This window comes from Chionomys nivalis, chromosome 2 (assembly GCF_950005125.1).
Source record: "Chionomys nivalis chromosome 2, mChiNiv1.1, whole genome shotgun sequence".
Taxonomy (NCBI): Eukaryota; Metazoa; Chordata; class Mammalia; order Rodentia; family Cricetidae; genus Chionomys; species Chionomys nivalis.
Window position 1 is genome coordinate 36142524 of NC_080087.1, and position 13983 is coordinate 36156506.

A 13983-nucleotide genomic window follows, 5' to 3' on the forward strand; every position below is an offset into this window, starting at 1 on the left:
CCATTGGGTGAAGGGTCAGCAAGCTCCTGAGACACCAGCAGATTGTATTTGGAAGTCCAAATCTTCATGCACAGCAGCCTAGGCAGGCCCAGAAATGCTGGGAATGGAACAAATTCCTTACAAATTCTTCTCCATCTTGGAGGAAAATGACAGTCAAAATAAGAGAGAGCATAATGCTCAAATGAGCATTCCAAAGCCTTTCATTTTCTCTTTTATGAGAAAAATGTACTTGGAGTCATTTATCATGCTAACCAAGGGCACTTTTCTCATTTTGAACAAAAATATTCAAAGACCATTACAATTCCAACAGCTAAAGTTTTAGCAATCTCTCAATCTAATAACCTTCTTAACAAAATCGCATTCAGCTTATAAAAATGAACAAAATTCTATATCTATTTCTATGCAAAAAGCTTTTCAGAGAAATTTCCTCATTGCAAATGTAAAGAAATGTCATATAAATTCAGTTGCCTGTATCTTCATAATCCCTCAGGCTATACAGGATCCTGAGAGAAAAGAAGCCGGTGTTGTTTTACTCTGAGAATCAAGGTAAGAAGATGTGAATCAGGGCCCCATAGGTCAAATAACTGACGTCTGTCCAATAGCCCTTTACAACCCACAGTTATGAGAACACAAAGATGGGCTCGGCCTCCTCATTGCTCCAGTACAAAACAAGCCCTCAGATCAGAAAAACAGAAAGAGTTAGTAACAGCATATCTGCTTGCATAATTGGGATGGGGGGGGGGGGGGCAAGGAAACCCAGGACCATGGTTTACTCTGTTATGCTGAGAGGGCTCAGAATTCTATAACAAAAGACAAAGTAATGAGAAACACACACAATTTTATTTAATAGAAGTTTCATGTGACTTGAGACCCTTCATAAGAAATTGAGGACCACACTCTTCCCAACACCCCCCAAAAACAGGTAAACCTCTGTTGGGAGTGGGGAGTTTCATGCATTTTATGTATATAGTGTTCCGCCTGCATGCATGCCTACGTAACAGAAGAGGGCATCAGACCTCATTATGTGAGTCACCATGTAGCTGCTGGGAATTGAACTCAGGACCCCTGGAAGAACAGCGAATGCTCTTCACCACTGAATCATCTCTCCAGGCCCCCAACCTGTGTGACTTTTAAGGTGGGTTTAATTAAGTGGACAGTTACAGAGAAGTACAATCAGATGGAAAGTGTGACTGATGGTGTCAGGCTGGGAGAACTTGGCAAAGCCTCTATGTGTGCCCCCATACCTTCAGAAAAGAAGACATTGTACAAGGACGACAACCTCTCAAACATAAGCCAGACAACCTGCATCCAGGGATGGTAAGGAAACTCTTCCTGAGTTTATAATCTTCTTCAGAGGGTGGGTAGGAGGTCAGAGACCTGTCAGCTTCTCAAATAGAGTCCTTAGTTAAAAATGTTTTTGGAGATGGAAAGACGGCTGGTGTGGGACAATTCTATATTCTGTCAATCATGTTTTAAATAAACGTTGATTGGCCAGTAGCCAGGCAAGAAGTATAGGCAGGACAACCAGACAAGAAGTAGAGGTGGGTCAATGAGAACAGGAGAATTCTGGGAAGAAGCCCATTCCTCCCTAGTCCTGCCCAGACACCGAAGAAGCAAGATGTGACCTGCCCCACTGAATAAGGTACTGAGCCACATGGCTAACACAGATAAAAATAATGGGCTAATAATAGACTATATAAGTTATAAGAGCTAATAAGAAGCCTGAACTAATGGGCCAATCAGTTTATAGCTTTGTGGACCTCTGTGTGATTTCTTTGGGGCTAAATGGCTGTGGGACCTGGTGGGAGGACGGAAACCAGGCAGGACAGAGAGTAACAAGAGCAGCAGAGAAACACTGGATAATGGAAAACTCTTCTGAATTAAATCAGCTGATGTATTTCAAGGATGTGTTGACCTCACAGTGGAAACTAGGAGATGTGCTACATTGGGGAAGGGGTTTCGCTCTTGTTTCCACGAGAAGAAAACTATGGATACCATGAAAATAAAGATTTGGCTTGAAAAAGAGAAACTTCTTGAGAAAGAGAAATGACAGCTCATCCACAGAGGTGAAAACCATACAAGTGGTAAGAAAACCTCATAAGGGTTGGTTGGAGCAGGTTATGTTCTTGTCTTTGCAGGAAAATATTCATCTTCAAAGAGTCGAGAGACCTTAGACATCTAGATGCCTAAAGGTGAAAAGATCTATCTATCCAGAAAGAACCAACAAGCAAAGAGAAATCTGACTTATAATGTTGTATTATCTGCATAGTAAAATTTCATTATCTGGACATGTATACATCTCTACTTAAAAATCAGAGCTGGCTTTAGAGTTGGACGATGGCTATCCTTACCTAAATCCAAGCATGTTGTTAAAAGAAAAATTCAGAATTTCTGTTTCATTTCAGGAGCCATCTAGTATGGGACAGAAAGAAGATAGATCTTAATAAAATATTTAATGTTTATCCATGCCCATTTTGTCTATTTGTATTTTTCATTGAATATATGTCCATATAAATAATGGAATAATGTTTAAGTTTTCAACAATGAACAGTAGATTTTCCTGCAGTAATCTTTGAAGCTTCTAGGAAGAAAATGGGGCCCCACAACAATGACTCCACCTGGTTGATATGACGTTATGATGCTGACAGTGCGACTATGAGACTGGTCTTTGGGTACCAGCTTCAGAAATGGTGCACCTTTTTACAGTGTTCTGGACAGAACTCTAAATAAGAACTTCAAAAAAAAACCCTATTGACTACTCAGAGACCATTTGAAATTATACAAAACAGCAATCTTGAAACCTAACCATCATTTTACTTTTACAGGATCCCATAGAAAGAGCATCACCCCCATGACAGCTAAAGCAATTCTAGAAGATGACATTCCCCTCTCCAAACAAAGTTTTTCCTCAGGGTTAGGGACACCATTTCAGGGTTGATTATTAGTCATATAGGGTTGGGAGTTAATGTGGAAATTATGTAGGCCCAGAGATCACAAAATAAGTAGGGAAAATTGAATAGGATAATAGGTAGATTAGTGTGAACTTACTCACACTAATAATAATAGTGAGTAATACAGTGAATATTTGTGAACTATTATTTATGGACAGTTTATATTGGTATAGATTTTTATAGATTGATACAAGTTCAAACTATGTTATATTGATTATGTGCCAATTTCTGTTTACAATATTTTTATACCTATGCAAAGTTATTTTGTCAGATTGTATGCATGCATGTTCCTACCTCTGTTTAAGACATTTTATATATTGATACAATTTTTAGGGTATATTTATCATATTGCATTACATATTTCTACCTCTGATCAAGATATTTATACATTGTTTACATTTTGAGGTCATTATTCTCCTTTACTGAACAGTTGTTTAAAGATTGTTTAATATTCTGATACGAAGTCTTAATCTTTAAGTTATATAGGTATTAAATATTATAGGTCAATAGTCATTCATATTTGTTACACTTTTAGTCAGGCGACTAATTAGGTTCTTTAGATACATAGAGATTGTATTCTGCATAGACAGATAACCTTCAAATACTTCAAAGATCTGTAGATGGCATTTAAATAACTTAGGGTTCTGTTGAAGTGAGACACTATTGCTCCTGGGTAGCACCGATCTATTCCTGAGAGAGTATTGAGCACCAAAGACACTCCACTTGGAGTTTGTTTTCTTCTGGCCGTTGGGTAACATGGCCTTTGGCCATGTCTCAACCACTAACAAAGTGTACAATGTCCAGACTGGACAAGCAGGATACAAGAAAAAAGACTGCTAAACCTTGCCAAGACAGGGTAAGATGGTTCTGAATTTTTTCCTGCCTTTGAAAATGGTCTGTCAGTTACTCTAGGCCTTAGCCAAAGTTGGTTGCTTCAACATTGCAAATGAGATTTTGGGTGATTGCTCAGGCAGCCAGTTGTCTCTGTCATCTACTGCACATTTTGGAAGCACCTTGATTGCAATTCCTGCCTACTCAAGTAATATTATCTCCCTTCTCAGGCTTTTGATGGGGTTGAAGATTTGATAGTCGTATTACCATCCTCTTATGACCTAGCCAAGTCAATTCCAATACAAAACTTAGACTCCTTAGGATAGAATGTTAATTAAAACATTTAGCATATGTTTCTTGCTTAATGCTGTTTATGCTGGTTGTATTTCTAATCTTATACTTGATATCTGTTCCTAGTGTATATAGTTTATGTTAGGTTATTTAAATAAAAGGGAGAGGTGCTGTGGGAGCTCCTTCAGCCAATAGTCTTTAAGATACCAGCCCACTTGGACGTGGTCTCTTATACTATAAATGAAGCTGTAAAGCATGTACTTACTCTCTTGCTTCTGGTTCTCACTTCCAGCTGCTAGACTCAGTTCCTGTCTCTGTTCGTGAAGAGGACTGTGATCTAGGACAGTGATCTGCGAGTCTCCCCTAAATAAGCAACTCTTTATTATACATAATTCTAAACTACTGTGGGATTATTTTGTAACTTCCGCCATCAATAAATTAATCATTAAAATAATTAAAAATGTCTTAGGGTATAAACTGGAGAGATGGCTCAGTGGGTAAAAAGCCTGTTCCACAAGAAGAAGGACCTGAGTTCAGATCCCTAGGACCTATGTAAAAAGTCAGCCATGGTACCACACAATTGCCTTGAGCTCAGAAAAGGCCAATTCAGTAATCATGCATTTATTAAAAGCAGAGACAGGCAGAGCACTAGAGAGCTTACTGGCCAACATGCCTGGCCAAATTAATGAGTTCTAGTTTCAATGAGTGATCCTGCCTCAAAAAACAAAGTGAAGAACAACTAAAGAAGACAAGACATGGAACATCACACACACACACCATACACACATGTATACATCATAAGAATATTCACACACAAAATATTTTAGGGCATAATATGCTAAATCCCATCAATGTATAAAGCTCATTACTTTAGACTCTATGTTTAAATGCACACAAGACTTTTCCCCAATTTTATACACTAAAATTCCTAAATACTTCTTTCTTGGAAAAGGTTCCACTGTGTTGACCAGGCTTCTAACTCAAGCCCTTCAGACACAGCCTCCCTAATGCTGGAGTCAGGCTGCACCCAGTTTCTTAATATTCTTTATTCTGATAATCTTCAGTAATAAGTGCAAATAGCATCTTAAGGCATTTCCTTTTTATAATAACTGTGCAATTCTTTAAGAACTTAAGCACTAAAACTCCTCTCGATTAAAATTAGATAAATCACACTATGTATACTCTTTCCAAATACTCCTGCTTTCTATAAAGTCTGACCAGCTCTACCCCCATTGTTCTGAACAAAGAAAATTTAATATTCCTATGTAGGTGCGCACACACACACAGTTTATAACAAAGTTATTTAATGATATCATGATAGATGAAACATATTCTTCTGAAAGTTAGAATGTACCATTTAAACAAACAATTATGATATAATATAAAAACAATAAATTACTACACTGATACCATTAGGTAGCTAGTCAGATATTTGCAGGCTTAGAGGCTATTAGGGGGCAGATCCTTGTCTCATAATCAACAGCCTGTATAAACAAAGACCAGAACTGTAGGACTCCATTACTGATAGAAGAATGAGACCTGAGTCATAACTCTGGCCCTGGGAGGAAATATGATATCCTGAACTGTCCTGAAGGTCATGGATAACTATCTCTAGAGATGGTATCATGAGCCCTAACCCTTATAAGGGTACTATCTGGCACTTTTTATCTGATAAAAAAAAAAAAAAAAAAAAAAAAAAAAGGATGTACCATTGACTCTACCTAAAAGGGTCAATCACCTAGACAGAAAAATCAGCTGGGAAGCTGGCTGGTGCACAGACCTTAGAAACCACTGAATGTGCAGACAGGACAGAAGTCCCTTTGGCCACAGCCCACTCTCATCTCCAGAGGGCCTCACATTACTCTGTGAGAAGTCTTACCTACATGTGTGCCTTCCTTGGCTCCTTTCAAAGATCAAGGAACTGAGGGGAGACCAGAGAGAGATCCTGGTAGTGATACTGTTGGACCTACATAATCTGATCCTGAAGAATCCCTTTAAAACTAAATCTAGAGACTAGGAATGGAACTCGATAATAGAATATATACTAAGAATTCCCAAGGCTGAAAAAAAAAGGAAATACCAAGGCCTTGCATTCAATTCTCAGTATCAAAAAAATAATCCAATGAATATAATGAAATAAAATACTGAAAAAAATGTCTAAACTATACGAACACTACCATTAATGGAGGAGCCAACTAAATTCCAGCGCCTGGGGTTCTCAGTGCACTGCTTAATCTTTAACAACTGGCACAGTGGCATACATATATAATGTTAGCAGTTGGGAAGCTAAGACACTAGGATTGCTTTGAGTTCAAGGTCAGCCTGGGTGACATAGTATCAAGCCAGTAGGGGATACAGACCAAATTCTTTTCCAATAAATAAATAAATAAATTATCAAAAATCTGTGCTTCAATGTATAGATAAATGAAAATTTCCCATGACTATTAAAAAAATCTAGATTTCTTATAAGTATATGTGAAAACTATAAACAAAAGCAACAATACAATACTCACACAACAAGTTAAAAGTAAGTTTACCATGCACTGATATTTTCCCTACATCTTTCATTTTTTGCAATGTTTCACTAAAATTTTCAGAATATAAATGTTTCTAAGCAGGAGTCTCTAATGCATCTGGAAGAAAGAAATAAAACACCAGGGCAGTGGCCTTTGCTAAAATGACAAAAGACTATCCATTGGTTCCTGTTCCCATTAAAGCTGGTGAGAGTCCACATTCTTCACCACACAATGGAGCTTTCACCAATGCTGGAAAATATTTTTGTGAGAAGATTTGCAGAGAATGAATGGAATTCTTAATGTTGCAAGCGCCCATTGAATTATTTAAAAGGACAATGACTGAATGACTAATTAGAAATGTTTCAGTGATATTTATATTACAAAAGAAAAGATTTAAGTCTAGCATTTTCTCTTGAGTAGTCAGAAAAAAATAGATTAGGTTTGTTAACCGTGGGCATCGATTCTGGAACGATCTGCCTTCCAAGCTCTGAGAGCTGCCTCCCCTTTGGTCAGCTCATGCTTTTTCCATCCTACTTGGCTTCTAAATGTTACTGTCTGAATGGCTGCTTATATGTACTTCAATTTACCTCACCCCAGAACAGGACTTAAGATGACGCCAAAGAACTGTATAGCATGGTAAATGATAATAAGGAAAATGAGACAAAGGAAGACTAAAACAAGACAGACAATGAAGTGTCCTCTAGTCTGAATAAAATTAACACTTCAGCCTTCTGCCAGCAAAGCCTTTCTATCTCGGGAAGCACAAGTTAACCGTCCAATACCATCATGTCAAAACCATCTGTTGGGGTCAGAGAAGTGACTCAGCAGTTAAGAGCACTGACTATTCTTCTGGAGGACCAGGGTTCAATTCTCAGCACATACATGGCAGCTCACAATGGTTTATATTTCAGGTTCCAGGGGATCCAACATCCTCACATAGACATACATGCAAGCAAAACACCAATGCATATGGAGTAAGAATTAAAAAAAGATACAAAAAGCAAAAATCAAAAAGCCTGTTCTTTAAAAATAAAAAAAAAATGTTAAAACAGCTATGATACTGAAATTAAAAAAAAAAATCATTGGAACAGGGTTATAGCTCTGTTAGTAGAGAATTTGACTAGCACACAGAAAGCCCTAGATTCAATCTACATACCCCAGGCACAATGGTGCACATAAAGTCAGGATAATAAGTTCAAGGTCATTCTCAACTACTTAGTAAGTACAAAGCCAGTTTGGATTACGTGAGACTTTGTCTTAAAACAAGAACATAGAAAAAAAAATAAAAAACCCTTTACAGTCTGTTTTTTAGGTTATTTAAGATTTACTTTTAAATACATAAATAAACTTTCTATAAATCATGAACTTACAAAGTCTTAAAAAGAAGGCAAAACATTTTAAAGCAACTTTGCCACATCATTTCCACAGAAACATGGTTTAACGTACGCAAGCAGGCAATTTGCTGATGGTCTGACTTAGTCTAGAATGTATTTCTCACAGAGTGGAAGAGATTTTTCTCATAAGAAATGAAAAGGAAAAGAAAAGAAAATGAGAAAAGCATTTGATAAATGCACCTAGCAAAGATATAGTTAAAATATTTTCTCCACAAAAGACTAGCACATCCTTGGGTAGGCTGTTCGCATTCTTACAATCTTGTTGCTTATAAATGATGGCCCATTAGAAAATTAGGTAATTAAATGTAACCACATGCGTAGTGATTATGGTGGTCACAGGACAACTTGCAGGAATCAGTTCTCTCCCACTATGTGAGCTAAGTGGCTCCAATTCAGGCTTGGTGGCAAGTGCCTTTACCTACAGGGCCATCTTACTGACCTCAATTATCTACCATATTTTCATACTGATACTTTATCTAGTAACCTTACTGAACTCTACAGTGAACTTTAAACATTTTTTGTCTTTGAATTTCTATATATCACTTGCTCCTCTTTGTTAAAGAAAAGAAAGAATATTCCTTTAGCCTCAGTTAAGAACAACTCCCCTGAATTCTCAAAATTCAATATTGTGTTATCTGGACATCACTAACCCTTACAGTTTTCTCATTTATAGGCTTCTTTTTTGTTTGGTTGGTTGGTTTTTGTTTTCATTTTCATTTTTGTTTTGTTTTTTAGAGACAGGGTTTCTCCGTAGCTTTGGAGCCTGTCCGGGAACTAGCTCTTGTAGACCAGGCTGGCCTTGAACTCACAGAGATCCACTCACCAGTAGGCTTAACACTAATCTTCAGCCCCCTTGCCCTGTTCTTCCACTAATGGATCGCGCAGCATCAGACACTGCTCAGCACGCACACCAATCCCATCCCACTTTATTTTACTCTAACAGAAATTATAAAACACACCATCACACTGTCCAGCTCTCTCTCGCCAGTGTCCGTGCTTTCTTGGTCCTTCAATACATCTGAGTGTAAGGGTCAAAAACACATTAATTCAGCTTCCTTGCTACATTCCATGCTCAAAATAGTACCCAAGATAAAAACCTATGAGCCCCTGGAATCCATCCTAACCACGCCAGCACTGATCTGCCACCTCGTCACACGCTGCTTCATAAAGTCCCCTCTCCTTCCCTTAACCACTATTTAAAACTTGCACCATCATCCTACAATTATTGTTTCGCTTTCTTTGTTCCCTTATTATATGAATCTCCTTCTACCGATAGTCCTAGGCTTGCAATTTAAACTCAGACAAAACTGAACTTCAGGCTGGGGGAATGGCTTAGCAGGAAGGTCCTTGCTGGTGGCCTGATTCAATTCCAAGAGCCCATGTAAAAGTGGGAGAAAAGCACTCCACAAAGCTGTCCTTTGACCTCCACACCCTGATAGAGATAGACACACACATGTCCCACATACAGAAATAACAATAAATAAACTTAAAGATAAAAACTGAACTACTTGAGAGCCCCTAAACATGTCTTGATTTCTTTGCATATATTCTTCCTCTGCCTGGAATGCCCTCCTCCATTTTGCTTAACCAGAATGCCTTTTGAGTACCTTCAAACCTGAGCTCAGTGCTATACGGCTCCTGTGAAAACATCCTCAGTCCGTAAGCTGCTCCTATGTGCCCTCAGCACACTGCACCCACCCCTCGGTACAGACATCACTATGTCCCACCGCACGTGCTCATCCATTTGTTCCTGTATAAGACCGCTTCTCAGAAGAGCAATAATTTCATTTCCGTTGACTATCCCAGGCACCTACTTGGTGCTTGAAGTTCCCACTAAAGTACAATTCCTTGAGCCTGACATTATGCAAAAGAAATAAATTTAGAGGATATAAATTTATCAAAACCTTAGTTAAGATGAATGTGGCTCTTTGACCAGTAACATCAATAGTAAATTTTATATTCTTAACTCTGATAAAATTGTCTTATGTAAGATATTTTCCAACTAAATAATAGAAATCATTTACTGAAAAATAAACAGCCTTTTGCTTAAGACACCTGAACGGATAGCACTAAACAAACTTAGGCTACACTAGACATACTAATGGCAGCATGGCTAATGCCTCTCTCCTTTAACAGATAACTGAATGGTGAGAAATCCTCTGAAAACACGGCCGTCACAGAACACTAATCTTAAATACTGTAAAACACAAAAGGAAAACCAACAGTGAGAACTGGTTCCCACTCCACCCATCCTTCCACTAACAGTGCGCTTTTGAGCATGCAACTATTAAGACACAGAGGTCATATAACATGAAGAATGAAAGAATATCCTTAAAAGGTCACAGACAACTTGGTATTCTTTTTACTATGCGAAAATCAACCTAAATAAATATGCATATATAGAGAGAGAATACAGGGAAATAATAGACACAACTTCAGGATGATGGCCAAATTAAACGGAGGCAGAGCAAGGGCGAGACTGTAAAGACAACAACAGTTCATTGACACCTGGGCTTTCATTTTGGCACCAGATGTTCAGTTACTAAATTATTTCTTAAATAGATAGTTAAAAGGAGAGGGAACAAAGTAGGGAGTGCAGTTAAGAGGGAGAGGAAAGAAAAGAGGGGAGAGGAAAAGCATAAGGATATTTAAAAAAAATCAAACATAAAAGTAAACCAAGCACAGACCAAACACTGAAAGTGTGTTTGGACCAAGGATGAGAGGCCCTAGATACGATGGCACAAGGTCACACCACAGGCACTGTTTGTAGTTTGTAGGCTAACACCAACCTATTATCTATGAATCAAACTCAAAATTCACCCACCCACCCCCAATAAATGTGAGGCCTTCAACACTCAGGAGGGTCAAATAATAACCTCCTCAGCAAATAATAGCCAGAGTGGAGGAGGGAGCTACAAAATGAAAACGTGGCTGATCGATCCATTGATTGGCTCTCTGTAACAGAGATAATAATTCCCACAGTGATGGTCACTCATTTGTTCAATATTTATCTGTTTCAATACTTATCAATTATATCTCAAATCTCATGAAAAGCAAAGGGACCCTTTGGACTTACAGTTCATTCTTGACACCAGTCTAGTGTCTTCTCTAGAAAGCTCCAGAATTAACAGTGTCCTCAAGAGAACTTACCCCACTTTTAGCTGCTACTTAAATAACCAACACCAAAGCAGTTTGTGTGCAAAGTGAGGTTATGCTGGTTCCCCAAATTCAAGGACACCAAATCTCTATGACAACCACTAGAAAAACACACAGGAGATTTCCTGAGTACAGCGCTGTCTGTCTTACCTGCTATCTCCGTAAGGGTATTAACATGATCTCCATCTGCTAACTTCACAAAGCCAACCTGACTTCGGAAAGTGTCAACGCCCTGGAAGGGCAAAGTCAGGTGCCGCCCTTGAAGGATTTCCTCGATGAATGGCTTCAGTTCCAAAAGTGCATCAGTACCACTGGTGAGAGACAATATTTTTCAACAACATGGTAAGTAATAGACAAAGCCAAATAAGAAACAAATCCAGTTTTTAAAAGAAATTTTATATATTTATACTAATTATTTCAAAGTTCAAAATATCTTTCAGATTTAACCTGTGGTTAAAACCAATATTAATTTTTAAATAACTATAGAGGAGGTGAATTAAGTCTTTTTTTCTAATTATAATTACTAGTAAAGCAGATACTTGTGGTGGTTTGAATAGGAATGGCCCCCACAGACTCATACGTGTGAATGCTTGGTCCACAGGGAGTGGCACTATTAGGAAGTGTGGCCTTGTTGGAGTAAGTATGGTTTTGTTGGAGTAAGTGTGTCTCTGTGAAAGCGGGCTTTAAGGTCTCACATGCCTAAGCCATGCCTAGTGTCTCAGACCACTTCCTGTTTCCTGCTGATCAAGATGTAACTCTCAGCTCCTTTTCCAGCACCATGTCTGCCTGTATGCCACATGTTTCCTGCCATGATGATAATGGACTAAACCTCTAAAAGTGTAAGCCAGTCCCAATTAAATATTTTCCTTTATAAATGTTACTGTGAGGCCATGCCTTTTAATCCCAGCACTCTGGAGGCAGAGGCAAGCAGATCTCTGTGAGTTCAAGGCCAGCCTGGTCTTCAAGAGCTAGTTCCAGGACGGGCTCCAAAGCTACAGAAAAATCCTATCTCGGAAAAAAAAAAAAAAAAAAGTGTTGCTGTGGTCATGATCATTAATCATCAAGAAACTTCTGTAAACAACTCACTCTGGAGACCCACTGGAGGACGGCAAATTTGAAGCCAACCTGGACTACATAAGACCTAGAGTACTGTAAGACCTTGCCTCAAAAAATAAAAATTAAAACAAACAAACAAACAAAATATTGCTGACCGAAAAAAAAATTACCTGTGTAACTCAAAGTGCTGGGGCTACTCACTTGCCTGCTATGTATGAGGTCCTAGATTCAACCTCCAGGACCCCAGGAAAAAAGAGGGCTACAACTCAAAAAAACTCCAATTTTTACTAATTTTTTTTTAAAATAATGATACATTCCAGAACAATTTACCACACACAAGAGCTTTGTTAGGTTGTGTGGAGTGTTCAAAACTGTGTTTGTTTGGTTTGTTTCTGGGGGTAGCATTTTGAGGCAGGCTCTTATGTGGAGAAGGATGACTCTGGACTTCTGGTCACCCTGCCACCACCTCCCAGGTGTTAGGATGACGGAGTAGGTAAGCATTCTACCAGCTAAACCATGTCCCCAGACCAAGTCTCGGATTTTTAAAAATAAAAGTACGAATTTTTTTTTTTTTTTTTTGTAGCTTTGGTGCCTGTCCTGGAACTAGCTCTTGTAGACCAGGCTGGCCTCGAACTCCCAGAGATCCGCCTGCCTCTGCCTCCCGGTGCCACCACCGCCCGGCTAAAAGTACGAATTCTTACTTAAATAGAACTTACTGTTTCCAACAGATTCTACAAAAACTTAATCAGGCATTATCTCTTAAAATACAATGTCTTTATTAAAATGATTTATTGTACTTGGACTCAAATAAAGTATAAGTTTAACTGTACTTCCCAACTAAAACTAAATGCTTGTTATAGCTGTTTAGCCTACGTTCACTTATGACCACTTTGTGTTTCAAATCTTTATTTCTCTTTATGAGTTAGATATTATCAAGTTTTGCCTGGTTTTAAATTTATGATCAATTACATCTTGAAAAGCATTTTGGTGGATATACCTTATTATGAAAAAAACTTAAATTCACTAGAGGGCAGCAGTTACTTAAGAAAGAAATGAGCATGGGCAGTAAGGAGAGGATTTTCAAACTTCCTTCTAACAAAACTATCATTGAATTATCCTGTTCCCCCATCAAATAGGTGAAAAAATAGATTTTTGTAGCACTTTCATATTTCTAAGTTAATCTCCACACGGCTCTGAGCCGATTCCATGCACGTATTTCACGGTCACGTTCTGACGACAACACAGAACTGCAGAAGCACTCTGTAGATGCCAGCGTTTCTCCCTGAACCTCCGCACCCACATCCCAAGTCCAATGTCCCTAACTGTATTCAGGGCCATAGCCAATTCTGCAAATAAACCTCTACATATAAAGATACAACTACATGGACAGAGAAGACACACCCCACCTGTTGTGCTTTTAGAGGACCCTGATTCATCACACAAGCTGAGACTCCTCTTCCTCACCTGTAGTAGGAGCTAGCCCATTTCTAATAATGTGTGTAGCACCCCAAGGTGCGCTGACCAGGAAGATTCTAGCCTACGTCCATCCTGGGTCGGAGCTTCATCGCATCTGCCCCAGAGAGGAGAGCTATCGAGTCTGAGCTCACTTCCTCTTCCTCCCAGCATTCTGTTCTGTTTACTCCACCCACCTATGTTCTAACCTATGAGGGCCAAGCAGGTTTTTTATTAATTAACCAATGATCTTCCTCCATCACTCACCTATCCCCCATCCCTTGGTTTGTCTTCTCTGAAAACCATGAAAGCATTTGTTTTATATGTTTTAGAGTG

At 38.7% G+C, this 13983-nt stretch overlaps 1 protein-coding gene across 4 annotated transcripts in view; it reads right to left on the reverse strand.

Moving 5' to 3' along the window:
- The window catches only part of Akap7 (A-kinase anchoring protein 7), a 129349-nt gene that overhangs the window by 87708 nt on the left and 27658 nt on the right, over positions 1–13983 (reverse strand). For all 4 annotated transcript variants that reach the window (XM_057763014.1, XM_057763016.1, XM_057763017.1 and 1 more), the window contains one exon: positions 11290–11450. In XM_057763014.1, coding sequence (XP_057618997.1) covers positions 11290–11450 — 161 coding nt within the window. The remainder of the gene's footprint in view (positions 1–11289; positions 11451–13983) is intronic.